The sequence below is a fragment of the Sciurus vulgaris genome (assembly GCF_902686455.1).
Source record: "Sciurus vulgaris genome assembly, chromosome: 5".
In the NCBI taxonomy this organism is placed as follows: domain Eukaryota; kingdom Metazoa; phylum Chordata; class Mammalia; order Rodentia; family Sciuridae; genus Sciurus; species Sciurus vulgaris.
Window position 1 is genome coordinate 181,372,518 of NC_136465.1, and position 23,595 is coordinate 181,396,112.

General features: G+C 55.8%; 3 protein-coding genes across 16 annotated transcripts; 2 read left to right on the forward strand and 1 right to left on the reverse strand.

The window, feature by feature from the left end:
- Positions 1 to 284: 284 nt before the first annotated feature.
- Positions 285 to 2,747, forward strand: MIOX (myo-inositol oxygenase). Of its 5 annotated transcripts, none has more exons than XM_079139232.1 (10): positions 286 to 408; positions 806 to 886; positions 1,066 to 1,146; positions 1,301 to 1,463; positions 1,622 to 1,689; positions 1,797 to 1,906; positions 1,982 to 2,049; positions 2,141 to 2,190; positions 2,261 to 2,373; positions 2,456 to 2,745. In XM_079139232.1, the coding sequence occupies exons 1-10, from the start codon at positions 394 to 396 to the stop codon at positions 2,562 to 2,564; spliced, it is 858 nt and encodes a 285-aa protein (XP_078995358.1). In that variant the 5' UTR covers positions 286 to 393; the 3' UTR covers positions 2,565 to 2,745. The 5 variants fall into 5 exon arrangements, with proteins under 5 accessions (XP_078995360.1, XP_078995358.1, XP_078995361.1 ...); XM_079139233.1 differs by having other exon boundaries at positions 363 to 408; positions 712 to 886; positions 2,456 to 2,746; XM_079139234.1 differs by lacking the exon at positions 1,066 to 1,146 and having other exon boundaries at positions 285 to 408; positions 2,456 to 2,746.
- Positions 2,748 to 7,346: 4,599 nt separating this feature from the next.
- On the reverse strand, positions 7,347 to 11,614 carry LMF2 (lipase maturation factor 2). 6 transcript variants are annotated; one of them, XM_079140819.1, is made up of 14 exons: positions 11,473 to 11,614; positions 10,654 to 10,907; positions 10,528 to 10,556; positions 10,204 to 10,421; positions 9,952 to 10,130; positions 9,666 to 9,807; positions 9,373 to 9,507; positions 9,197 to 9,302; positions 9,026 to 9,122; positions 8,768 to 8,950; positions 8,525 to 8,693; positions 8,341 to 8,452; positions 8,175 to 8,271; positions 7,347 to 8,093 (listed from the first exon to the last, which is right to left on the reverse strand). In XM_079140819.1, exons 1-14 carry the CDS (start codon positions 11,564 to 11,566, stop codon positions 7,791 to 7,793), a joined length of 2,118 nt encoding a protein of 705 aa, XP_078996945.1. In that variant the 5' UTR covers positions 11,567 to 11,614; the 3' UTR covers positions 7,347 to 7,790. The 6 variants fall into 6 exon arrangements, with proteins under 6 accessions (XP_078996945.1, XP_078996948.1, XP_078996946.1 ...); XM_079140822.1 differs by having other exon boundaries at positions 11,382 to 11,515; XM_079140820.1 differs by lacking the exon at positions 11,473 to 11,614 and adding an exon at positions 11,295 to 11,430.
- A 477-nt stretch (positions 11,615 to 12,091) lies between these two features.
- NCAPH2 (non-SMC condensin II complex subunit H2) lies at positions 12,092 to 23,498 on the forward strand. Of its 5 annotated transcripts, none has more exons than XM_079142436.1 (20): positions 12,093 to 12,238; positions 17,335 to 17,436; positions 18,264 to 18,319; positions 18,434 to 18,518; positions 18,589 to 18,657; positions 18,764 to 18,843; positions 18,928 to 19,073; positions 19,413 to 19,499; positions 20,088 to 20,221; positions 21,169 to 21,237; positions 21,515 to 21,581; positions 21,712 to 21,819; positions 21,997 to 22,050; positions 22,196 to 22,270; positions 22,358 to 22,447; positions 22,531 to 22,602; positions 22,685 to 22,740; positions 22,817 to 22,918; positions 23,018 to 23,167; positions 23,236 to 23,498. In XM_079142436.1, the coding sequence occupies exons 1-20, from the start codon at positions 12,131 to 12,133 to the stop codon at positions 23,374 to 23,376; spliced, it is 1,851 nt and encodes a 616-aa protein (XP_078998562.1). In that variant the 5' UTR covers positions 12,093 to 12,130; the 3' UTR covers positions 23,377 to 23,498. The 5 variants fall into 5 exon arrangements, with proteins under 5 accessions (XP_078998560.1, XP_078998562.1, XP_078998564.1 ...); XM_079142438.1 differs by having other exon boundaries at positions 12,094 to 12,238; positions 22,534 to 22,602; XM_079142435.1 differs by having other exon boundaries at positions 12,094 to 12,238; positions 22,196 to 22,266; positions 22,354 to 22,447.
- The last annotated feature ends 97 nt before the right edge of the window (positions 23,499 to 23,595 follow it).

Consider the following 23,595-nt stretch of genomic DNA (forward strand, 5'->3'; position numbering starts at 1 on the left):
AATCCATAGTTGTCCTGAGGAAAAGTTTTTGCTTCCGGAAATAAGGTGTGGGGGCGTTTGCACCTTAGGGTGAGGCCTAGGGTCTGCACCTTGTTTTGGGAGGGGCACATTGCAGGCATGGAGGTGTGGGGAGCAGTGCCTGGATGTCCAGGCAAGTCAGTTACTCGAGAACAGGGAGGGTGAGGGCAGGGCAAGGGGCCAGGCCCCTGGGGGTCTGCTCCCTTGCTGACACATTACTTTGCTGAGGCCAATGGGAAGGCAATGGTCACTCATTACCAAGGGCCAAGGCCAAGGGTCAGGTAGTATCCGGTCACTTATGTAACCTGTGGTCATATATAGAGGCACCCGGTGGATCTCGTGTCCACCTACACGGCTGCCACCACCCCTCTCAGGATGAAGGTGGTCATGGTGAGTACCCTACACCAGTGCAGTGGCTCTACCCTTCCAGCTGGCTCCTGCTAGCCCTGTTCATTCAGGTTCAGCTGCAGCAGGGTTCAGCAGCCCCTGAACCCCAGGCTCCCCAATGAACTCAGGCCTCCTAAAATCAGCTTCCATCCTGCAAGGATGTCAAGCAGCCAGCTTTTCCTGCAGCTGGAAGCAGGCATCAGCTGACTCTGCTCAGCAGATGGGAAACAGGGAGTAAGAACTCCTCAGGGGCACCAAGGCTAGTGCAGGGGCGGTGCCCTCAGCTCCACCACGCACCTCCGGCAGGTCCAAAGCTTAGTCTCAAGGCCTGTGGGGATGACTTGCCTCCTAATGGAGCTGGCATGACAAGTGAAATGGGTCAAATTCCCCATCCACCCAGGGACCGGATCCTTCCCTGGTCTACCGACCTGACATGGGCACGGAGGCAGACAAAGACAAGAGCAGCTTCCGAAACTTTATCGTGAGGACTTCTCCCTGCCTGTCGCTTCTAGCCCAGCCCCTACGCCTGCCCCTTCCCACAGCCCCAGGGTCTGGCTTGGGTAGCTCAAGCCTTCTGTGGGCTGGCCCTGGGGAGGAGGTCGTTCTGCCTGTCTGACGGCTGGCCTGACACGCAGCCTCAGCTGGCTGTCTGGCTTGCAGTCGGGCCCTCTTCTGGACCGCGTCTTTGCCACCTACAAGCTCATGCACACACACCAGACAGTGGACTTCGTCAGGAACAAGGTGATGGCACCCTGCTGCCCGTGCAAGCCCCTCACCCTCAGCCTGGTGCCCAGAGTGGACAGAGAGGGCCTTGCAGATGGTCCTGTCCTGCATCCCCCTGGGCCTCTTCTGGTCCCTTGACTCTGTGAGGAACTGACTTCTCCCTTCCACCCAGCACACCCAGTTTGGGAGCTTCTCCTGCAAGAAAATGACTGTCATGGAGGCTGTGGACATGCTTGATAGCCTGGTGGATGAGTCAGACCCGGACGTGGACTTCCCCAACTCCTTTCATGCCTTCCAGACAGCAGAAGGCATTCGAAAGGCCCACCCAGACAAGGGTGCGCCCTAGCAAGTGTGTGGGGGGTGTTGCCTCTATCCCAAAGCAAGGCAGGACACCCTGGAGGAGCAGGCCCTGGGCTCTGCACTCTCAGCCTGGAGCCTGCTCTTTCAACCTTGGCTCTGGCAGCCTCCTCATTCACAATGCCTTCTCCCCCAGACTGGTTCCACCTTGTTGGGCTCCTGCATGACCTGGGAAAGGTCCTGGCCCTGTGGGGAGAACCCCAGGTGAGGGCTGGGTTTGGAGGTGGGGTGAGTGCAGCCTCAGTTCTGTGGTCACTTGTGTGGAAGGCTGGCCAGTGTGCCCCCTGCCCACCACTGCCGTGCCTCCCCAGTGGGCAGTAGTTGGAGACACCTTCCCCGTCGGCTGCCGTCCCCAGGCCTCCGTGGTGTTCTGTGACTCTACCTTCCAGGAGAACCCCGACCTCCGGGACCCTCGATACAGGTGACCCACCCCCGGGACTGGTGCCCCCGCTTCCCAAGCCACCCTGCCCCTCCTCATGAGCATCTCTCACTGCAGCTCAGAACTTGGCATGTACCAGCCCCATTGCGGGCTGGAGAACGTCCTCATGTCCTGGGGCCACGATGGTGAGTCCAGCTAGAGGCGGGCAGTGTGGGTGCGGCCAGGTGGCGAGGCTGTCCTGAGCTCGATGCTTCGACGACGCCCCCTCTCCTGCAGAGTACTTATACCAGATGATGCGGTTCAACAAGTTCTCCCTGCCTGCGGAGGTAGGTGGGGGCGGGACCGCCGGCCCCGCCCGCCGCGGTCTGGGACCCAGCGCCCGCTTGCCCTCCGCAGGCCTTCTACGTGATCCGGTTCCACTCTTTCTACCCGTGGCACACGGGCGGCGACTACCGGCAGCTGTGCAGCCAGCGAGACCTGGACATGCTGCCCTGGGTGCAGGAGTTTAAGTACGGCCTTCCCCGTGGGAGGCGAAGGGGGCTGGGGGCCGAGGGCTGCTGCAGGAGGCTGACTGTCCCTCTCCTGATGCAGCAAGTTCGACCTCTACACCAAGTGCCCAGATCTGCCGGAGGTGGGCAAGCTGCGGCCCTACTACCAGGGGCTCATCGACAAGTACTGCCCCGGTATCCTGAGCTGGTGACTGACCTGCCAGTCCCGGCCCCTGCTGAACTGGCCCAGGGACGGGCCACTGTCAGGCACCACGGAGGCCCAATCCAGCCTCGCTGGAGCCCCCCCACACCCCTCTACACTCACCACCCCTTCTGGCCCCCGCTCCTGGTCGCAATAAAGGTCTTGAAAAAACCTGCGAGTGTGACCTTTCACTGAGGTCTGGGCCGGTTTTGGCAGCTGGGATGGTCCCAGCAAAGGGAGTAGGCGCCTGAACACCCTGCTCATCCTCCTGGCTCCCGTGTCCAGCCCAGCCCCACATTCTAGAAATGGTCTCCAAGTCCTCTGAGCGTGGCTCCTTTAATGAAAGGGGGAAACCCGTTAGCTCAGGAAAAGCATCGCAGTCAATAGCAGCACAGCACACAGACAGACTGCTGTGAGGCCTCAGCCCCGGTGGTCCCCAGCATCTCGGCCGCAGTGCAGCCCCATCAGGGCTTGTGTCCCCCTTGTCTCTCCACACGTGCAACCCTCCCTGTGAGGCCTTAGCCCTGCCAACCTTTCTTTTGGTCCAACAACTTCGCCAGCGTTTTCTGGAGGTCATCTTTGAAGACAAAGATTACTGACTGGTCTTGGGGACTTTGTCGATTGCATTCCCATTAACATAACATTTCATCTATTTCTTGCTGACTGGGGGGTGACTTTAGGGACTTAGCCAGATTCACTGAGGGCAAGAGGGCTGTCTGGTGGCAGCGTTTCTTTCTCGGGAGGCACACGGCATCTGTCTTGTGCTGGTGAGAAACTTCCTGGCTTATCCGTTGGATCACTTCAGCGGAGAAGCCTCCTCCCACATACCCAATGGTACTGTTTGCATAGGAGACAGGTAAACGCTTGGTCTTTCCCTTGATGTACCAGTGTGCAGAAGAGCTCTTTCCTCAGCAACTCTTGTGACATCCAGATGGTGTTTAAGGACCACCCAGACAATCCAGGACGATCTCCTTGTCTTGAGATCCTTCACCTCTGCACAGATACTTTTTCCAGATAACACCACAACTCACAAATTCCAGGGGCTTGATGTGGGTATCTGTGAAAAGTAGAAATTCTGGTGTTCCATTTCAGAATATAGTATTTAGCCTTAATTGGATCCCATTGTAGCCCTTCCCCTTTGCCCTCCCTAATTCTAAAATTAGCCAATCGCATAGATTGTAACCCTGAACTCCTCCAATCAGAGTGAATGGCAGCCCCGCAGTAGAACTGACCCCACCCCCACCCTGGCTTCCTTGCAGGCCAGGTTGGTAGCGACCTTTCTGCAGGCTCCTTTGTCTTGCCCACCCACTTTTGAGTGTGTTTGATTTCCTGCGGCACCTCCTTATTTCTAACACATCTCCAGGGCCTTTCTCAGCCTCCCCAGAGGGAGGCCACCACAGACCGGTTTGCTGCCAGCCTTGCTACCAGGGCCCCTGGCTGCTTTGCTTTCCTTCCCAGTGACAAACTTCATAGCTCAACGTGGGAACTGCAGAATTCCAGGCTGGGACCATGTGGACCTCAGGGAGGCAGTCATCCCTGGACCTGGGGTGGTTGTGGTGCCGGTGCAGGAACAGTCCCCTGCTTCTGCATCTTGGCAAAGGAGCAAGTAGCTGCGTGGGTTGTGGAACAGCTGCCTTCTGATAGGTGAGTGCACAGGAGGGAGGCTTACCTGAAACAGTAGGTTCAGAGGGACCTAAAGCACCAGACCAGACTTCTCAGTCACCTCGTAGGCTTGAGGGACACAGCCTGCGCTTCCCTCTTGTCTCCTCCCTCCCTCTTGGAAGCCAAGAGAGGGACCAAGAAGCAGTTTGAAAGGGATGCTGGTACTCCAGCAGAGGGGCCCAGCTTCCGACCTGGCAGCCGGGCTCTGAGTGTGAAGCTGGTGGCAGCTCTGACTGTCCAAGTTTGCACGTCCTCCTTAGAGCATCTGGATGGGGTTCTGACTGGATGGATGGGGTTGCGATTCTCTTGCCTCAACCTTCCAAGTAGCTGGGATTACAGGCATGACCATTGCACCTGGCAGTCAACTGATCTTCAACAGGGGTGACAAAACCATTTGATGGAGAAAGAATCATGTTTTCAACAAATGGGAAAACTGAATATTCATATGTAAAAGAATGAGGCTGAGCCCTTACCTCACACCACACACAAAAACTAACTCAAAATGGATCAATGATCTGAACTTAAGAACTAAAATTCTTAGGAGGAAATCTAGGGGGAAAGTCCCATGACATTTGATCTGGCATTGACTTCTTGGATATGACACCAAAGTGCAGGCAACACAGGAGAAAGTAAGTTGGGTTTGATCAGAATTAAAAACCTGGCAAGGGCTGGGGTCGTAACTCAGTGGTAGGCTGCTTGCCTACCACATGTGAGGCACTGGTTTTGATCCTCAGCACCATATAAAAATAAATAAAATAAAGGCATTGTTTCCATCTACAACTAAAAAAAAAAAAAAAAAAACCCACTTCTGTTTATCAAAAAGAAAGATAACCCATAAAACGGGAGAAAATATTTGCAAACTATGTCTGACAAAGGATTAATATCCAGAATATGTAAAGAATGCCTACCACTCGGCTACAGATGACGCCGTCCAGCGGAGTCAATTTGGCGCGGGGGACAAAAGAGTAGCGAGGCTCTTGAATTCGGAACGGTTTATTGATGAATCAGGAAGCCCAGGAAGTGGAACCTGGAACACGGCGCTGGAGGAGAGCCGGCTTATATCCCCTCCAGGAGGTGAAGGGTAGGGCTGACGCCAGTTATGCAAAGATTAGGCGAAGAGCTAGCTGCCCAATCATGGTAAAGGTTAAAAACGAGCAGGCACGATCAGGAGCACTCGGGAACACCTGTGCATGCTTGTGTGTGTGTGTGTGTGGACTTAATTGGATACGGCCAATGACAAATCACCTGGGTGTGCTTATGTTAATCAACCTCCTCACTGTGCCGATGTGATCAAAGCAACCTCTGGCTAGCTGCCAGGCGCCATCCCGGCGCAGTCCGCATGGCATAGCCCCCAACACACAGAAAAAGCAATGACCCAATTTAAAAACCCAACAAAGGGTTGGGTGTGGTGGTGCACATTTGTAATCCCAGCATTTTGGGAGGGCAAGGCAGGAGGATCAAAAGTTTGAGACAAGCCTCACAACGTAGTGAGACCCTGTCTCAAAATAAATAAAAAGGACTAGGGATGTAGCTCAGTGGTAAAAAGTTCCCTTGGGTTCAATCCCCAGTACCAATGGAAAAAAGAAAAAAAGTTTAAAATTCTGTATTTTTACTAAAAATACAAATTTAAAATAAATTGACAAAATTAAATTTTATAAAGCAGTTAATATAATTGTGGCATGAAACATCGATGAATGGAATAAAAGATATGTTGGTTTCTTTGGAGATATCATTTAAAACAGCACAGCAAAAGTAAAAACAGATATGCATCCAAAATTAGCGTACATGCAGGTTTACACCAACACTCTCCATGTCATCTAAGGTGGAAACAGCCTCGTGGCCACTGATGGGGGACTGGTCCACCCCGCAGTGCAGTCAGCCACCCAAGAATGAAGCCCGATAGATGGCTCTGCCCGGCGGTGCAGCTCCACAGCACCACGCCAAGCAACAGCAGCTAGACACAAAGGGTCCATTGTGATCCGTTTGTCTCTGGGTGCTGGAGACTGAACCCAGGGACTGTTGCACGCTAGGCCAGCGCTCTACCCCTGACTTACACCTCACGCTGTACATGGTTCCACTCTTAGGAAATGTCCACAGCTTAGAGTTTGGGAGGGGAGGGCTTGGAGGGTACTGAAGAGGGATACAGGGTTTCTTCTTCAGGTGATAACAAGGTTCTGGATCGTGATGAATGAATACTCCAAAAGCCACTGAACCATGCACTTTAAATGGGTGGACTGTACAGTGCAAGAGTGATCAAGAAAGCTGTTACAGAAAACCCAAGAGAGTTGTAAACTAAGCTTAAAAGTCTCAGAAAAGGACGGCTGGTGCTGTAGTTGGTGGTGGAGCTCTTGCCTGGCATGTGCAAGGTCCTCGGTTTGATCCTACCATCGTGAAAAACGAAACATCTTTGTGAGGGGTAAAGGAAAAAAAGCAGGCTCTAGAATTCTAAGTGACCGTTTTAAGCCAATCGTAGCTTTCATCTCGTCTACTCTGCGTAAGAGCCCGTCTGAAGGCACTGGAGAGCTGGCGCAGCAGGCTCTACCAGAGCAGAGAGAGCTGCAGGCCTGGGTTGGTAGTGGGGATCAGGGACATGGGAGCTGGCCAAGGCTGTGGGGAAGAGCACAAAGCGGGGTGTGGACAGAGGACCAAGTCAGGGGCAGGGGACACTGTGCTGCAAGTTCCCAGGGAGGCTCATGTCTTCTTGGCTGACCAGTGACCCCCCAACGGAAGCCAGGATAGTGCCGATTCCCACCTGCACTGGTGTCCTCCAGGAGAGGGGACCAGATGCAGCTTCACTCCTCACCCGTGCCCACCTCACCACCTCCCTCTGCCCACTCTGACCCTTCTGTTCTTTCTCTAGACCAGGAAGCAGAGCAGGAGAAAGAAAGGCTCTGGGTTTTGGCTCCACAATCCAGCAACAGCCTCACAAGTCCAAGGCATGATGGCTGGGCCATGGCCCACAGGTCACAGAGGCTGAGACCCCTTTCAGCCAGTCCCTTGTGTCCATTTTTGAAGGAGAACACTGAGGAGGGCTGGGGAGAGTGTCCATTAAGCCAGGTTGGCGGTAGATGCTGGGGTCTTGCCCATTATCCACAGGGCTCCCCAGTAGGAAGGACGCTGGACACACAGCAAGCATGAAGGACACCTTTATTGGTGGGAGCACTGAAGGACAGCAGCTGGTGTGGTGACACGGCAGACAGCCGCTCTCCCTGCTCTCCTCCTCTGAGTATCCCGTACCCCTCCACACCAGGACTGGGGCCCAGGGCTCCAGACAGACCCTCCAGCCCAGGGAAGGAGCAGGGCCTCCATGCCCTAACTTCAACGTCCCAGGAAGGACCCGGCACTGGGCCTCTTGTCTACCTCCAGGGCCAATCACCGAGGCAGCAGGGTCGGGGGTGACTGGGGAGGAAGGTGGTTAGCCCTGGGGGAGACCTGTGGGCCCTTGGTGGCAGCACCCCAGCCTGTGTCTGCCCTGGCAGGAACAGCTAAGGCACGGTGGCTGGGCCGTGTCCTGCAGGTGAGAGCTCTGCAGGGCCCCGACCCTCTGAGGATGTGTGGATGAGAGAACATGAAGCTACTTTTTCTGCCGGGGAGGCCGGGAACTGCTGCTGCAGTTGGTGGTGGCTGGGTTGGCCTGTTCAGAGGCGGCTCCAGAGTTCTTCTTGAGGGCTGGCTTGGGCTTCTCCCCTCTGTCTGGTGGGGAGGACCTGAAGGACCAGGGGGCTAGCAAGGCCTGCATGACTCTGACAGCTCCCACGGCTCCCAGGAGCCCCCAGAGCAGGGTGGGAGGCTCCATGGGAGACAGCTGGGTCCGTACCCAGTGGAGGGCCTGGGCCAGGGCACTGCTGGGGTTGCGGGCCCGGGGTGGGCTCTTGTCCTGTGGGAAAAGGACTGAGGAAGATCTGGAGAATTGAGGTTACCTCTGCCACCTCCCTTAGCCTGGCAGACACCCTCCTACCTGAAGCCCAAACTGTCTGAGCAGCATCTCCAGCGTTGGGTCCCCCAGGGACACGGGTGGGAAGAACTCCTCCACCCACTGTCGGCGCCACCACCGGCTGCAACAGGGTGCATCTCAGCGCATGCTGCAGCCCAGCCCCAGCACCCGCCTAGCACCACAGCCTTACCTCTGCTCTCCAGGCTGTGAGAACCAGTACTTGTACCTCTGGGCTCGGACATAGGTGGGCGGCTGCTTATGAAAGGGGTACCTGGTGATATTGCTCTGGATCAGCTGGATCACTGTGTAGGGAGAGGGGGCTCAGCACAAGGGCCAACACCCCTCTCCAGCCTCTCCCCAGCCTGTCCCCTCACCTGGCTCTTTGCCCTGCAGCAGGCGGAGAACCAGGCTGGTGAACCAGGGGCTGTGTGTGTGGGGGCCCAGGGCTGCGAACCACATCTGCCAATCCAGGCGCGGTTGGTGGGGTACCACCACAGGGGGCGGCCGGCTCACATTCCCAGGCTTGTACATGAACTCGATCTCCTGCCAGGTGAGCTCATGGTCAGCTGAGCCAGTGAGACTGGGCCCCTAAGTCCCCCAACCTGTGGGAGGCTCACCGTCCAGTGGTGTCCATCATAACTGCCCTCCAGCACCACCTCAGGGCGCCCACCCAGGCCAGTCATCCGTCGGAAGAGGCCGTAGGAGTTGGCAAGCTGCAGGTGTCCCACAGCACCAGAGAGGCGGTGAGCCCCGGTCCAGAGGCGTCCGTGGGTCTCAGGCTCCACGTAGGAGTACGGCACCTGTGGGCAAGTGGCCAAAATGCTCAGGGCTGCCCCCAGACCCCTCCAACCCCTCTCCCCCATAATGCTACCCACCAGGCTGATCAAGAACAAGGCCACCGTGGCAGCACCCAAGATTGAAAGCTGGACAGCAGCACAGAGCTTCGGCAGCCACCCCCGCACCTGGGTCCACCTGGGGACAGGGAGACCAAGTGTAGTCAGGCCTATCCTGGAAGTTCCCTGACTTCCCTACTCGTAGGAACCTACCTCCAGAGGGCAGTCAGCAGCTCCCAGGCCAGGGAGGCCACCCCCAGCCACACAGTGGGCAGGGTCACTGTCTTCAGCCACTGGGAGAACTGGTGGAAGGTGAAGGCTGCCGAAGGAGGGGCGTGTGAGGAGGGTTGGTCCAGGCCCTGCCCCTGGTCCCCCCAGTCAGCACTCACTGGTTTTGGAGTGTACGGTACGCTGCTGCCAGTCAACCTCCAGACCAAAGTAGTGCACGGTGCCATAGGCTAGCAGCCCATAGATGGCCAGCTCCAGCAGCAAGGACAGTGTGGCCAGCAGGGCCTTGGGCCAGGCTGTGGGAAGGACAGTTACAGGTTGGCAGAGGGTCCACAGTCAGAGGATTAGGGTGGAGCTAGAGTAGGGATACTCTAGGGGATGTGGGAGGGAAGGAAACAGCCGGGGAGGACAGTGGGGGTGAGGATGGTGGGCTCCCGGACAGGCTGACACTCACAGGTGGACACCTTCTTGCGGCGGCCAAGGCCAGGCTCAGCAGCCAGGTGCTGGTCGTCTAGGAGGGCAGTGGTGAGCACCAGGGTCAGTAGGTTAAAGAAGTTATAGTTGCCAGTGATGATGATGAGAATTTGCAACAGCACCTGCAGAGGGTCTGCACTCAGAGTGGCAGCCCTGCCTGACCCCACCAGACCTGCTGCAAGGCTGCCTGTTTCCTAGCACTGTCCTGTCCCTAGAGGGACCCACTGGTCAGTGCTAAAGAAGGCCATGCTTTGTCTCCTACCCACCTGAGTGTAGAAGGCGGCCAAGCGCAGTCGGCGAATGGGAGCAAAAAACAGAGGGGGCACGGCAATCTCGATGAGGAAGGTGGCTACAACGCTGAGCTTGTGCAGCCAGACAGGCAGGTGGTGGGCAAGCCAGGCAGCAGGCGTGGGCAGGCACTGTGTCTCATAGTGGTAGGTGAGGGCTGCAGGGGATAGGCAGGTGGTCAGGACTGGGAAGAATCCCAGACCACCCCAGGTTCAGGCTGGGACCCTCACCAGTAAGTCCCCACCACGTGGGGCAGCGGCTGGTCAGCTTGACCACACCCGAAGCAAACATGAGGCGAAAGAGCAGCCAGCGTACAAGCCAGAAGGGGAGTCCTTCGTGGGGCAAGGCCCCTGTCAGCCCACCCTGGTGGGCCTGCTTGCGGTTGGGGACCTGTCTCAGTGGAGCCACCAGCACAGTCAGAAAGCCTGTTTCCAGTAGCAGGGAATCCCTATGGGGAGATGAAATGGCACTGAGGGTCCCTTCCCTCAAAGGTCCTGGGGAAAGGCAAACAGCTCCCACCCAGCCTCCAGCAGCCCTGCCCAGAAGTCACTCACCACTGGAAATAAAGGAACACCTGGCCCACCTGCAGGGAGAGGGCTGTCAGGGAGCAGATGTGTCTGTCCTCAGGTGAGGTAGAGGTGGGAGTGGGATAAGGACAGAGAGATAAGGGGCCCACTTGCCTGGCAGGCTGACAGGTAGGCAGCCCAGAGCAGCAGGTAGACGAGGGGGTGACGCAGTGGACGCAGAAGCAGGGCACCCAGGGCCAGCACTGTGCCCAACAGGCTCAGCAATTCCAGGCCCTGGGCTGTATCCAGCCCCAGCCTTGGTGCCTCCCACAGCAGTGTCGGTGTCTCCCACAGCTGCTGCCAGTGTCCCTTGCCCTGTGGCCGCAGCATCCTTCGAGCAGGCAGAATGCCCTCAGGGCCATAGAGGCCTGTGGGAGGGCAGGTCAGGGCCAAGCCTGCGAGTGCCCTCCTACACTAAATTTACCTGAAAAGGGGCCTACAGGTGTCCCCGCCCCAGGTAGAGCCTGTAGATGCCCCCACCCCCAGCATAGGGCCTGCAGATGCCTCCCAACCCAGATAGGGTCTGCAGATGCCCCCCAGAGTCTGCAGATTTTCCCCACTCCAGAAAGGGCCTACAGTCCGCAAGACACTCCCCCCAGGACAGAACCTGTTGACACCCACCTGGGTCAGCATCTTCTGCCCAACAGCTCACGTTTCTCTACGCCCCACCAGGTCTGGGCGGAAATCAGTTTCCCACCCTCCTTGAGGTTCTGCCCCCACCCCAGGTGAGAACTCGAACCCTGAGGGAAACGGACCATCGCACATCTTCCTACCGCCACGTCCCCGCGGCCCGCAGGACACGAACCGCGGTCACACACCACGACATCAAGGCCTAGACTCACTCTCGCCCCAGACCGCGGGGTGGGGGTTATGGGACCACACAGGGCCCCGCGCACGGGTTGTGGGGTGGTGTCCTATCCGCGGCGCCCTCACCCGGGATCTGCGTGTAGAGGGAAGCGAAGGCGAACATGAAGACACCGGCCACGCCCTGGAGGAAGAGCTGCCGCGGGAGCCGCGAGCCCGCCATGTCCGCTACGCGGCCCGCTGGAAAGGAGCCCGCGGTTCCTGAGGCACCGCCCCGCCCTCCTAGTGGTCCCGTCCCAGGCCCCGCCCCAAGCCCCGCCCCCATGACAGGCCCCGCCCCGTCCCTAGATCCAGCCCCACCTCATGGTCCCGCCTTGGGCCCCGCCCCCTGGGTCGCCCCCCCCGTGGTCCCGCCCCTAATGCCCCCTCCTGCCTTCGCAGTCCTGTCCCTAAGGCTCGGCCCCACCCAGGCCCCACCTCATTCTTGTGGCTCGCCCGAGGCCCCGCCTCAACCCGCTAGTCAGCTTCGGCTCCGCGTCCCGCTTCCGACAGCTGCAAGCCCCGCCCCGAATGCTCCCAGACCGCCCCGCAGCCTGTCCAGGGCCCTTTGGCCTGGGATTGGTTCCGAAGTCTGGGACCGGTGTACGCCGTGGATACGCGCGAGGCAGAGGGCTTACGTACTTCCTGGGCGGGAACAGCAAAATGGCGCCAGAATCAGTGGCGGGCTGAGGTCGAGAACGCGTCGGAAGCCAGCCGTCTGCTCCCCGGCTGCTCGCCCCTCCCGGACATGGAGGACGAGGAGGCGCGCTTCGCCCACCTCTTGCAGCCCATCCGCGACCTCACCAAGAACTGGGAGGTGGACGTGGCGGCACAGCTGGGCGAGTATCTGGAGGAGGTGAGGCGGCGGGGTGGGCGCGGGCGGGTCGGCGCGCGGGCCCGCGGCGGCCTGGCCGCCTCCGGGGCTGCGGCCGTCGGTGCCTCCCGCACTGGTCCTCAGGCCTCCCTTGCCGCAGCTCCAGCTCTGCCTCTTGAAGCCACTCCTAGTAGGTGAGCCTGGAGCTGACGTTGCCGTGAGATGGGCTGGTGACCAGCATTTTCAACCCTGCACTGTACAGACCAGGAGGCATCGTCGTCCCCGTTTTCGTTACCGTGCGCACGTTTGTGTGTGGAGAGGTGTGGGTCGCTCCGTGGGAGGGATTTCTTTTCTGTTTTTTTGCGGTACTGGGGTTCGAACCTCGGGCCTCACATGCAGGCAAGCACTCCTGCCCCCGAGGTGCGTGCTGTAAGAGGGCTCCTATCAGCAATTAATCCCTTCCCTATTTGACAACCGTGTCAGCCTCTCTTACGGAGCCGTAGTCTAGGATCGCATTTTACTTCACTCAGCGCCCACACAGTAGCACTCACACGTGTCTCGTTTTAATCAGTAGTGCCCTCCTTTCTACCACATTCAAAGGACGCTAGATGTGTCATCTTACTCAGCTCGCCAGCATGTTGGGTTGACCACGCCTGCCTGCCTTCTTGAAATAGCGATGCCGTGATTTTCTTCCTATTTCCCCTAATTTTTTTTCTCCTGTTTTTTGCTCAGGGTGGAGCTCTCTTTCCCTTAAATGGTCTCTTTCACTGTTATCTGTGATTTTTTTCTTACCTGTGATGTATGAGGACATCGCCCAGATTTTTGGCTTGGTCCCAGATCTTTCTTCCAATTTTTTTCGGTAAAGGGGGAATTGAACCCATGATTGCTTAACCACTGAGCCATATCCCCACCCCTTTTTTGAGCCCCTATATTGAGACAGGGTCTTGCTAAGTCCTTAGGGCTTTCCTAAATTGCTAAGGACGGCCTTGAACTTGCAAACCTCTTACCTCAGCCCAGTGGCTGGGATATAGATGTGGGTGGGGCCACCATTCCTGGCCAACTCTCTCTCTTTTGTATCTAGCTGCTCTCTTGATACTAGAGGTTATGTGAGCATCTCAGTTTAATTAAAGTGGAGCTCTTCATTTTTTTTTTTTTGGTCAAACCCCAGTCTTCCTTATTCTGTGAATGGCTCCACTATTCAACTAAAGGTAAAAGTTAAGAGAAATTCATGTCTACCCATGAGTTGTGTCAGTTATACCACTAGATTACTTGAATTAATCTGTTTTCCGTTCTCTTTGGTTCAAGCCTGAATCTGTTTAGAACTTTCAGTCTGAATTCCCTATCTCCGTATTTGGCCCCATCCAATCCATGCTCCACCCAGAAGCAGGTGTGACTCAAAAATTAAAATCAGGCCACAGCATTGCTCAACCTAAGACCCCTCAGTGGCTTTCCATTGCACTAGAGTAAATCCAAACTTCCTCTTCTGAGTCTGGCTGTGTGCACTGTTTTAACCTCATCTCAGTCAGTTTGCTGCCTGTTCATTTGAACCATGTCAGTCTGTTTCTCTGTGCTCATTCTTGACTGGGGTCTATATACTTTATGTTTGTACTGGGGAATATTCTTTTATGACTAAGTCCTTTTCATCCTTTAGGTCTTACCTTAAATATCAGCTGCACTGTATACATGTCTAAAGTAGTTCCAACTCTGTCATAGTACTTTTTGTACTGTAGAATGTTTATCACTTGTTTACCAGTCTGACCTCTCTCCACCCTAGTTTGTAAATTCTGCAAGGGCAGGGATTATGTATGTTCTCTTCTGCTTCGTAGAGTGCCTGGTACATAGTGGGTGTGGAATAAATGTTTATTAAGTGAACTTGTGGTCTGATGATTGACCATCTCTGCTTCAGTGCAGTCTGCTAAGAAAATTCAGAGAACATAAGCAGGGTCCTTGGGGACACTTGATAAGAATACTTCCTTCCTGGCTTGTCCACCTTCCCTCCTGCCTCTAGACTGCTGTGCCACACCCTCTCTGCCCCTGAAGGCCTTATTTCCTGGCCTCTGGTTTTCTTGGTGTACTTTTGTTTTTCAGACAATTATCAAATTTTTTTCACCCTAACACATTGTGTTATGATGGTATAACTTCTTTTATCCACTTATTTATTCATTGTTGATAAGTGTCCATTGTGTGACAAGAACCAAAACTCTACAAAAATAATGGTGAGCAAAGCACACAATTTGTGCTTTGAAAGGACTTGCACTTTGACAAATGACTGGGTCCTAAGGCAGTAGCAACACAGAATCATAAATATCATACACTTGGTGCATACTTAGGTCAAGCACTGTCGTTGTTTTACACACATAAATTCACATAATCCTTATGAAAACTATTCATGCAGACACTAGAGATATTAACTTGTGTGTCCAAAGTTGCAGCAAATTCACTCCCCACTACCACCTGGGTAGTCCTAAAGTGATGCCAGCTTTGAAAGAAAGGTTTAGGGTTCTGTGAAGGGTGTAATGGAGACCTAATTTTGTCTGGGCTAAAAGGAGTTGCTATCTCATAGTGAACTGAAGAGTGTTCCATGCCGAGGGACACTGTTTGAAGGTTGAGGTGGGAAGGTACTTGTCCGGTGGAGGGCCTGAAAGTGGGCCTGCGTGCCTGGAGAGGGAGGAGGTCGAGCGTGGGGTCTTCCTTAGGGACTCTGTTTAGGATTTTGGGCTTTTTTCTAAGAGTGGCACAAAGCCATTAGAGTTCTGTGATGCAGTGATGAGAGTAGATGCAGGGTGGGAGTGAGAGGTGGGAGGAGGAAAGAGTCCTGTCAATGCAGAGGTGGATGCTGGGCCAGGGTGACAGGGTGACTAGAGGGCAGTCTGGATTTGGCAGAGCTGAGATTGAATGGGCAGGGGAAGAAAGGAGCTGAGACCTGAGTTTCTGGGCAGTGAGTTGGGGGCTGCCTAGAATTTGGTATGGATATTGTGAATCTTTTTTTTTTTTTTTTTTTTTTTCAGTTGTGGATGGACACAATACCTTTGTTTAGTTTATTTATTTTTATGTGGTGCTGAGGATCAAACCCAGTGCCTCACATGTGCTAGGCAAGTGTTCTACCGCTGAGCCACAGCTCCAGCCCCATTATGGATCTTGGTTAAAACATCTGAACGATTGAAGAATTGGACATAGGGGTTTAGATGAGAAATCCAACCTGGAGTCCTGAGAAGGTTGATGGAGTGTAATATCCCCGAGCAAGTGAGCTGGCCGGACTGGGGGTCCTCAAAGGGAAGGGCCTCTGCTTGGGTCTCCTGAATATCCTTTCTTCAGGGCAGGCCATTCTGCAGCTCTCATACTCCTGTAGACTGTAATGCTTCTGCACCCCACCTACCAGATTTCTTTTATCCCCCAGGAATTAGTGGAAACAGCTCCCCTTGGTGACACCCTTGCAGACCATTCCCCTTCTTTGTTTGGCATGGTGCCCAGCATCTTAGCTTTTTTGCCAGCACAGCCTACCCTTTGGTCAGGTTTATATGATGTGCATTCTCCTGAATAGTTGTATCCTGTCTCTGCTAACTGCTTTCGCATGGCTGGGTGATTGCTCTTCCAAAAATACCATGCTTTTCACCTGCCTGGTGAGTTCATCCATTTTTCAGGCTTAGTTCTGATACTGCCACATCTTTAGTTCATCAAATATCTACTTGGCACCTGCATCAGGCACTGAACAAAAGGCTGGAATTACCTTGATGCTGTTCATTGTCCAGTAAGGAAGAAGAGACTCAAAAACAGTGCAGCAAGATAACGCTGACAGGGCCAGGTACAGCGACTCATCTGTGATCCCATCTACTCCGGAGCTGAGGCTGGAGGATTGCAAGTTCAAGGCCAGCCTGAGCAACTTAGTGAGACTGTCTCAAAATAAAAAATAAGGACAAGTGGGTGCTGTGGCACATGCCCGTAATCCCAGCAGCTCATGAGGCTGAGGCAGGAGAATCGTGAGTTCAAAACCAGCCTTAGCAACTTAGTGAGCTCCTAAGCAACTCAGAGAGACCCTGTCTCTAAATTACAAAAAGGGCTGGGGATGCGACTCAGTGGTTAAGCACCCCTGGGTTCAATACCCAGTACCAAAAAAAAAAAAAAAAAAACCAAAAAATTAAAAAGGGCTCAGTGGTAGAGAGCCTCTAGGTTCAATCCCCAGTACTACAAAAAGAAAGAAAAATGACACTAATGGGTGGCAAGGAGTCCCCAGAGAGGGAGGGAGACCCCATAGGGAGCTTACACTGGGGGACTATGGAGCCAGGTATTCTCGGCAGACAGAAAAGCAAAATCAGAGGGCAGAGACATGAAGGGGCTTCCAGGGTTGACTGGGAGCAGTGCAGGCAAGGGGCCTGCTTTGTGGGGAGGCTCCTGAGTTATGTGTGGAGATGAAATGTGGGGGGCGCTGAGGTACAGATCAGTGGTAGAGCCTGGCCTGCGTGAGGCCCCAGTCTAATCCCTAATACCTCAGAAAAAGCGGGGGGTGCCTGGTACCTCAATAAATGAGGTCCGAGTTCTTGGAAAATGCTTGTCTAGAGATGGGTTTGGGAACTGTTGGCATATGGTTGGTAGCTCAGTATGGGGTGGACAAATGGTGTGTTTGCAGGTGTGCTGTGGGAGGAGAGCCCCAGGATTGTGGTGTTAAGGGGGATGCAGGAGCCAAGGCTCAGGGGACCCAGGGGGCTGCAGAGGAAAGGAACACCTCACTGAACCCGTTTGCTGAGTTCTCTGCTCAGAGGATGGAGACCCCAGCATTTGTTGCTGTTGCGTATACCCTGAGGTTCTTTTCCTTCTCTCGGGGTGAGGGATCGTCCTGCTGAGGTCCATTTGAATTGTCCCTAACGCAAGTGGGCCCATTGTCCAGTGCCTTCTGAGGCAGCTGCTGTGGACGGGGGGGCTCTGGGGACCTCCCTCTCCCAAAATACCAGGTCTTAGAGGGGGCAGGAAGTAGGGAATCACAAGACCTGTCTCTTCTTTCTGGGAACACCCAGAGACAGCTGATGGGATTAGAGCCAAGCTGGAGCTACTGGGCTATGGGTGCTTGGTGGGCAGGGCTTCCCTTTGCAGAATGGGCATAGATTGGGCCCTGGCTTCCTCTGCACTGGTGTCGTTTCTTACAGCTGGACCAGATCTGCATTTCTTTTGACGAAGGCAAAACCACAATGAACTTCATCGAGGCAGCACTGCTGATCCAGGGCTCAGCCTGCGTCTACAGTAAGAAGGTGGGCCCCGCTGGGCTACCAGTTGGGTTCTTTGGTGGCAAGTGTGCCTGTGATCAGTTTTCTCGCTGGGGCAGCCGACAGTGCTTATCCTGTCCATGACCTGTCCTGGCAGCACCGTAGGCCTCACCTTTTAATACCAAAGGATAAACTCAGGTTTGAAATGGTACTTGTGGGTGTAGCTTGGGTGGAGTGCTGCCAAGCATGCATGAAGCCCTGGGTTCAATCTCCAGCATTGCAAAAAATAAAGAGATAGTCACTGCCAGAAAGAGAGGGTCATGTGTGCTGTGGGTTCTATTTTCCCTTGTGCACATTTGGCAGCAGCCCAGAGGTGGCGTGGGTACGCACTCTGCATCCCCTACCCCTCACCTGTAAGTGCTTCATCATCAGCATCTCAGAAAACTCTAGCCCTCAGCTGAGTGGTAAGAGCTGTTCTGTGGAGGAGGTAGACAAGAAGCAAAGGGAATGACCTCAGGTCACTGATGGGCTGTCAGAGACTCAGAGGCTCCCAGAATGGAGGAGCTGGCGGGAGCCTGTGGGCAGAAGAGGAGCAGATGTGGGTGTGAGGGGCCTGGTTTGTGGGGCCTGCCACCCAGGGCTGTGTGAGGCATCCATTGAGATGTGGTTGTTCCCATGTTGAGGAGGCCATGCTTGCTGCTTTGTGGAGAACAGAGACAGAGCAGAAATACGCAGCCTGGGCTGTTGGAGTAATGCTGGTTAGACTAGTAGTTTGACCTGGAGGTGATGGCCGGGCCTTTTAGTGGGTGGCTGTGGGCTTTTGTGGGTGGCACCTCCTTAACTTGTCCTCACTGCTGGCCTCTGGCTGCCAGGTGGAGTACCTCTACTCGCTGGTCTACCAGGCTCTCGATTTCATCTCTGGCAAGAGGTGAGTGCTGGAGGCGGAGCTGGGAGGCAGCGGCCTTCACTTTACACTGTGCCTGCGTGCAGCTTGGGAGGCCCACAGCCCCCAGGACACCCACGGGGTGCTCTTCTCTCTCAGGCGAGCCAAGCAGCTCTCCTCAGTGCAGGAAGATGGGGCCAATGGGACCACCAGCTTGGGGGCCCCCCAGCAGGTAGAGGATGAGGTGAGTGGCATTGGTGACCCCTGCCCTGTGGCATTGTGCTGCACACCACATGCTCTTGCTGTCTCCACAGTTCCTGTCGCTGGACGACTTCCCTGACTGTCGGGCTAATGTGGATTTGAAGAATGACCAGGTGCCCAGTGTGAGTGCCCAGCTGTCTGGATGGGTGTGTCTGGAGTTGCTCCATGTGGGTCCCTGCCTGGAGCTTGAGGCATTCAGGGCCCACCCACATGCTGGCCTTCATGCAGGAGCTGCTCATTGTCCCTCTCTTGCCGATGGCCTTGGTGGCTCCTGATGAAGTGGAGAAGAGCAGCAGTCCTCTGTACAGGTATGGGCCTGAGCCCAGCTTGGAGGAGGAGAGAGGCCTGCCTGAGAAGGACCTCTTCAGTGCATGTGTTTTTGGCCAACACAGCCATCAGGGTGAGGTCCTTGCCAGCCGGAAGGATTTCAGGATGAACACATGCACCCCCCATCCCAGAGGGGCCTTCATGCTGGAGCCGGTGGGCATGTGCCCCATAGAGCCGGTGGGCACGTGCACCATACCAAGGAACCAGAAGGGTAAGAGTTGGGTTTGGGCACTTGGCAGGAAGGAAGGAGTAGGAGGTCTTTCAGGGACTCCTGTTGGGTCCCCAGTGCCCACTGGTTCTGTGCTTGGGAACTGCCTCCTCCCAGGCTCCTGCTCCACTGGGGTGGCCTGGCTGGAGCTCTTCTCTCTCCCCCCTTTGCTGTGCCTCAGTGGCCAGCCAGTGAGGGACCAGCTGGCTCCCTCCCCAGCCTGAGGCCTGGGACCTCCTGGACTCTGCCTGCTTCTACCCCTGTAGAAGGGCTCCATGGGCTTCAGATAGGAACCTTCTCGGATGGGGTGGGGGCTGACCCTGTCTAACCCCTGCCTCCCAGACACCGGGAGGGCTGAGGAGCAGCCAATGGAAGTCTCTGGGTGCCGGAATCCTGTCACTGTACAGCTTGACTTCTCCCAGCAGCCAGGTGAGAGAGACCGCCCTGGTGGGCTGGCAGGGCTGAGGAAGGGACCAGGGAGGCTAAACTGGTGACAGAACTCTAAATAGGCTGCTCTCAGCTTCCCCAGCCTGCCATGCCTGCCCCTGGCTCAGCAGCTTGTGGTGGGTGAGGTGTACAGGTAGCAGGCACAGCCCCATGGAGCCTCAGCAACTGCCCTCTGACTGTCTTCCTGGCCTTCCCTGGACAGATACAGGTGGCAGCAAATAAAGAGGAAGGTTTGCCAAGATGAACTGAGGCTGGGGGGGGTTGCAAGTTCAAGGTCAGCCTGGGCAATTTAGCAAGACCCTGTCTTGAAATTGAAAATAAGAAGGGGTGGGGACGTAGCTCAGTGTTAGACTCTGGGTTTAATCTTTAGTCACACATACACACACACACAGAAATGAACCAAACAAAGCACATGAGTGTGACAGAGTGTAAGGTTCTGTGGGATCCTCTATGTGCAGTGAGCGAAGCTGAGCAGAGGGATTGACCTGTCAGGTTCCCCAAGGAACAACCCTGCCTGCTCTCTGGGCTCAGGGCTCCTTGGGGCTGATGGATCTCTTGCTGCCTGCCTAGGCACCTCTCCAGAAGGCCTAGCGCCCAGCAGTGGGGGTGAAGATGAGGTCGAGGAGGAGGAGGCGGTACAACTCCCAGAGGCCACAGCGCCCAAGGCCATGCTGGAGCCTGATGAGCCCAGGAGCCCGCAGCAGGTGTGGTCCCTGACGTGATGGAGTTGAGCTGCCCATTGGCGAGCCCTGGCTGTGGGGCAGCGACCCTCACGGGGAGCACAGCACAGCACAGTACAGTGATTCCTAAGCCTTTTGATCTTTGCCCCTGTCTACTCGTTGTATATCTGGCCAGCTGGGGACCCTGCCTAGGAGCTTGCCTGTCCTAGACTACTCTGCAACTCGCTTTTTTTTTTTTTTTTAATTTTATTTATTTATATTAAATATTAAAATTTATATTATTTATATGCAGTGCTGAGAATCAAACCCAGGGCTTCAGGCATGCGCTTTACCACTGCCAGCCCTGCAGCTAGCCTGTTGATGGCAGCTTCTATGTCTTTCCCCTCTGAGTGGGGCAGCTGCTGCTCCTTGGCGGGTGGGCTGCTATTCAGTGGTCTGAGCCCCATGGAGCTCCCAGTACCGGGGATGCCATGCCAACCAACCCCTGAGGTGAGGCTGGCCTAGGGAATGGTTCCAGAGGCCTCTGCTGCCCCCCTCAGCTCCCGTGGGGTAAATCCGTCCTTTATAGAGCTCAGAAACCCTTTTATCTCTAAATTTTTTTAAAAAAAACCCGGGTGTGATGTGGCTCCAGTAAAGCACTTGCTTAGCATGCACAAGGCCCTGGTTCAGTTCCCAGTACCACAAATCAGTCAAACAATCAGTCCGACACACGGGAGGGAAGGCTAACATTAATTCTGGGTGAATGTTTGTCATATTCCATGTTTTGCTTTTTATTTTGAAAGAAGAAAAGGTCTTCTCATGGCCAGTTGGTGTGTCCTAGAGTATTCCCTGAGGTTTTTGTTTTTTGTCCTTGAACTATGTGAACTTGCCACAAAGAGGGTCCCTGCAGGGTTCCTGTCAGAGCTGCTGGGCACCCAGCGTCTTGTGTGGACAAGGGCAGGACAGGGACCCTGTGGGCGCTTTCTTTGCAGAGTACCCTGTCCAGGAGGTACATGCTGCGGGAGCGGGAGCGCGTCCCGGAGCCCGTGTCCCAGCTGAAGGTGAGGGGTAGGGAGGGTGTGCTCCAGGACGCCCATCGCGTCTCTGCTCCTGCGGCCCTCAGCGCCCTTCTGGCCGTACTCTTCTGAGGAACTGGCTTGCTTCCAGAAATCAAAGTCCCCCATAGCTCTGGGCCCTTCCTCCCTCCCTTGCGTGGCACCCTCTGACCCTGGGTCGAGTGGACAGCCTCTCCCTGGGCTGTCACTGCACTTGGTTTTGGGCTTGGGAAGAAGAGTGTGCGGTCTACCCACCCTCAGCGTCTGCTTGCACTGTGCTCAGGAGACCCCAGACCCCTGGCAGAGCCTGGACCCCTTTGACTCGTTGGACTCTAAGCCCTTTAAGAAAGGTAACTGGGCCAGGGACCTCCACTCAGGCTCCCCTGACCAGTTTTGCTGGAGTATGGGGTAGTGGGGTGGGGGTGGGTTTCGTACCCTGATCCCATGACTGCTTTTGAGACAGCCCCAGCCTGCCCCCAGGTAGGCCATACTCTGTGCCTCCCTGTGTGGAGGAGGCCCCAGGACAGAAGCGCAAGAGGAAAGGTGCTGCCAAGCTGCAGGACTTCCACCAGTGGTACCTGGCCACCTGTGAGTGGCATGGTGGGCTGGGGTGGGATACCTCGCCCCCTGGGTGCTGGGGCCAAGCCAGGGCTGATGGAGGAGGGAGGGCCGGCACCCTTTCCTAAGGCTGTTAATAGTCCCCACCCCAGCTGGTATGGAGGTCCAGGCCTTGGCCTGGTTCTTGCTGACCAAGTTTCCTCACAGATGCTGACCATGCTGACAGCAGGAGGCCCCGGAGAAAAGGCCCAACTTTTGCAGGTGAGGCAGGCCCCACGTGCAACCTGCCTAGGGAAGACCGCCCTACTCTACCTTCTCCCACCCCGACCAGGGTCACCGAAGGCCCTGGGTGAACCAGAATGAGCCTGGACAGGATGGGAGCCCCTCACAAGGCTTTTGTCTGCAGACATGGAGGTCCTGTACTGGAAGCATGTGAAGGAGCAGCTTGAGACCCTTCGGAAGCTGCAGAGGCGGGAGGCGAGTACCCCTTTGGCTGAGGTCTGGGACACCATGGGACCCCTGATGGGAGATGACAGTGCCCTTACAGATGCTCTCTCCAGACAGATAGCTGAGCGGTGGCTGCCTAGGGCTGAGGAGGGCTTGTGGCCTGCAGAGGATGACCGCCTGGAGGAGTCCCTGGAAGACCTGGGAGCAGCAGGTGGGTGCTTGCTGGCACTGGGGTGGGGCTCAGCAACGGCACCAGCTGAGTTCCTGCCTGTGGTTGCTAATCCCACGTCCCAGCAGATGACTTTCTGGAGCCCGAGGAGTATGTGGAGCCCGAGGGGGCAAAGCCTGGGGAGGCTGCTGACCTGGGTAGGTCTGAGGGAACTGGAACTGTGGGAGGGAGGGTGTGGTGGCACCGCAGCTGCAGCAGCTCACCGGCGGCCCTCCTCAGATGCAGAGGCCATGCCAGAATCCCTGAGCTACGAGGAGCTGGTTCGAAGGAATGTGGTAGGCCTGGGTCAGAGGCAGGGAGTGGGCGAGGGAGCCTCAGGCGCAAGACGAAGTCCCTGCGGTTCTCTTCCAGGAGCTCTTCATTGCCACCTCCCAGAAGTTTGTCCAGGAGACAGAGCTGAGTCAGCGCGTCCGGGATTGGGAAGACACCATCCAGCCCTTGCTCCTGGAGCAGGTGAGGCAGGGAGGGCACTCCCTGAGGACTGGAGCTTCCTGCCTGAGTTTGTCCAGGACTTACCCCTCCTTGTCACCAACATGCCCCTGCCCCATGCAGGAGCAGCACGTGCCCTTTGATATCCACACCTATGGGGACCAGGTGGTCTCACGATTTCCCCAGCTCAACGAGTGGTGTCCCTTTGCAGAGCTGGTGGCTGGCCAGCCTGCCTTTGAGGTGTGTCGTGCCATGCTTGCCTCCTTGCAGCTGGTAAGTGGCTTGGGTCACATGGGTGGGGAAAATGGTCCCCACACCCTGCTGATGGCTTGCCTCTGCAGGCCAATGACTACACAGTGGAGATCAGCCAACAGCCAGGGCTGGAAGCGGCTGTGGATACCATGTCTCTGAGACTGCTCACCCACCAGCGAGCCCACAAGCGCTTCCAGACCTACACAGCTCCCTCCATGGCCCAGCCCTGAGTAGGAGCTGGGCGGGGGGGAAGGTGGGCCTGTTCTCCCTGTATGCTGAGAGGTTGCTTTCTGCCTCCTGCCTGGGCCAACCTAATAAAAGTGGTATTGCCATCTCACTCACCCTTAAAACAGGACCCACTGGAATTGCCTACTCTATGCAGAGAAGTGAGCTGCCTGGCCCCTGTGGGGTGCTGGCACAGATCACACACACACAGAGCTCAGATGCAT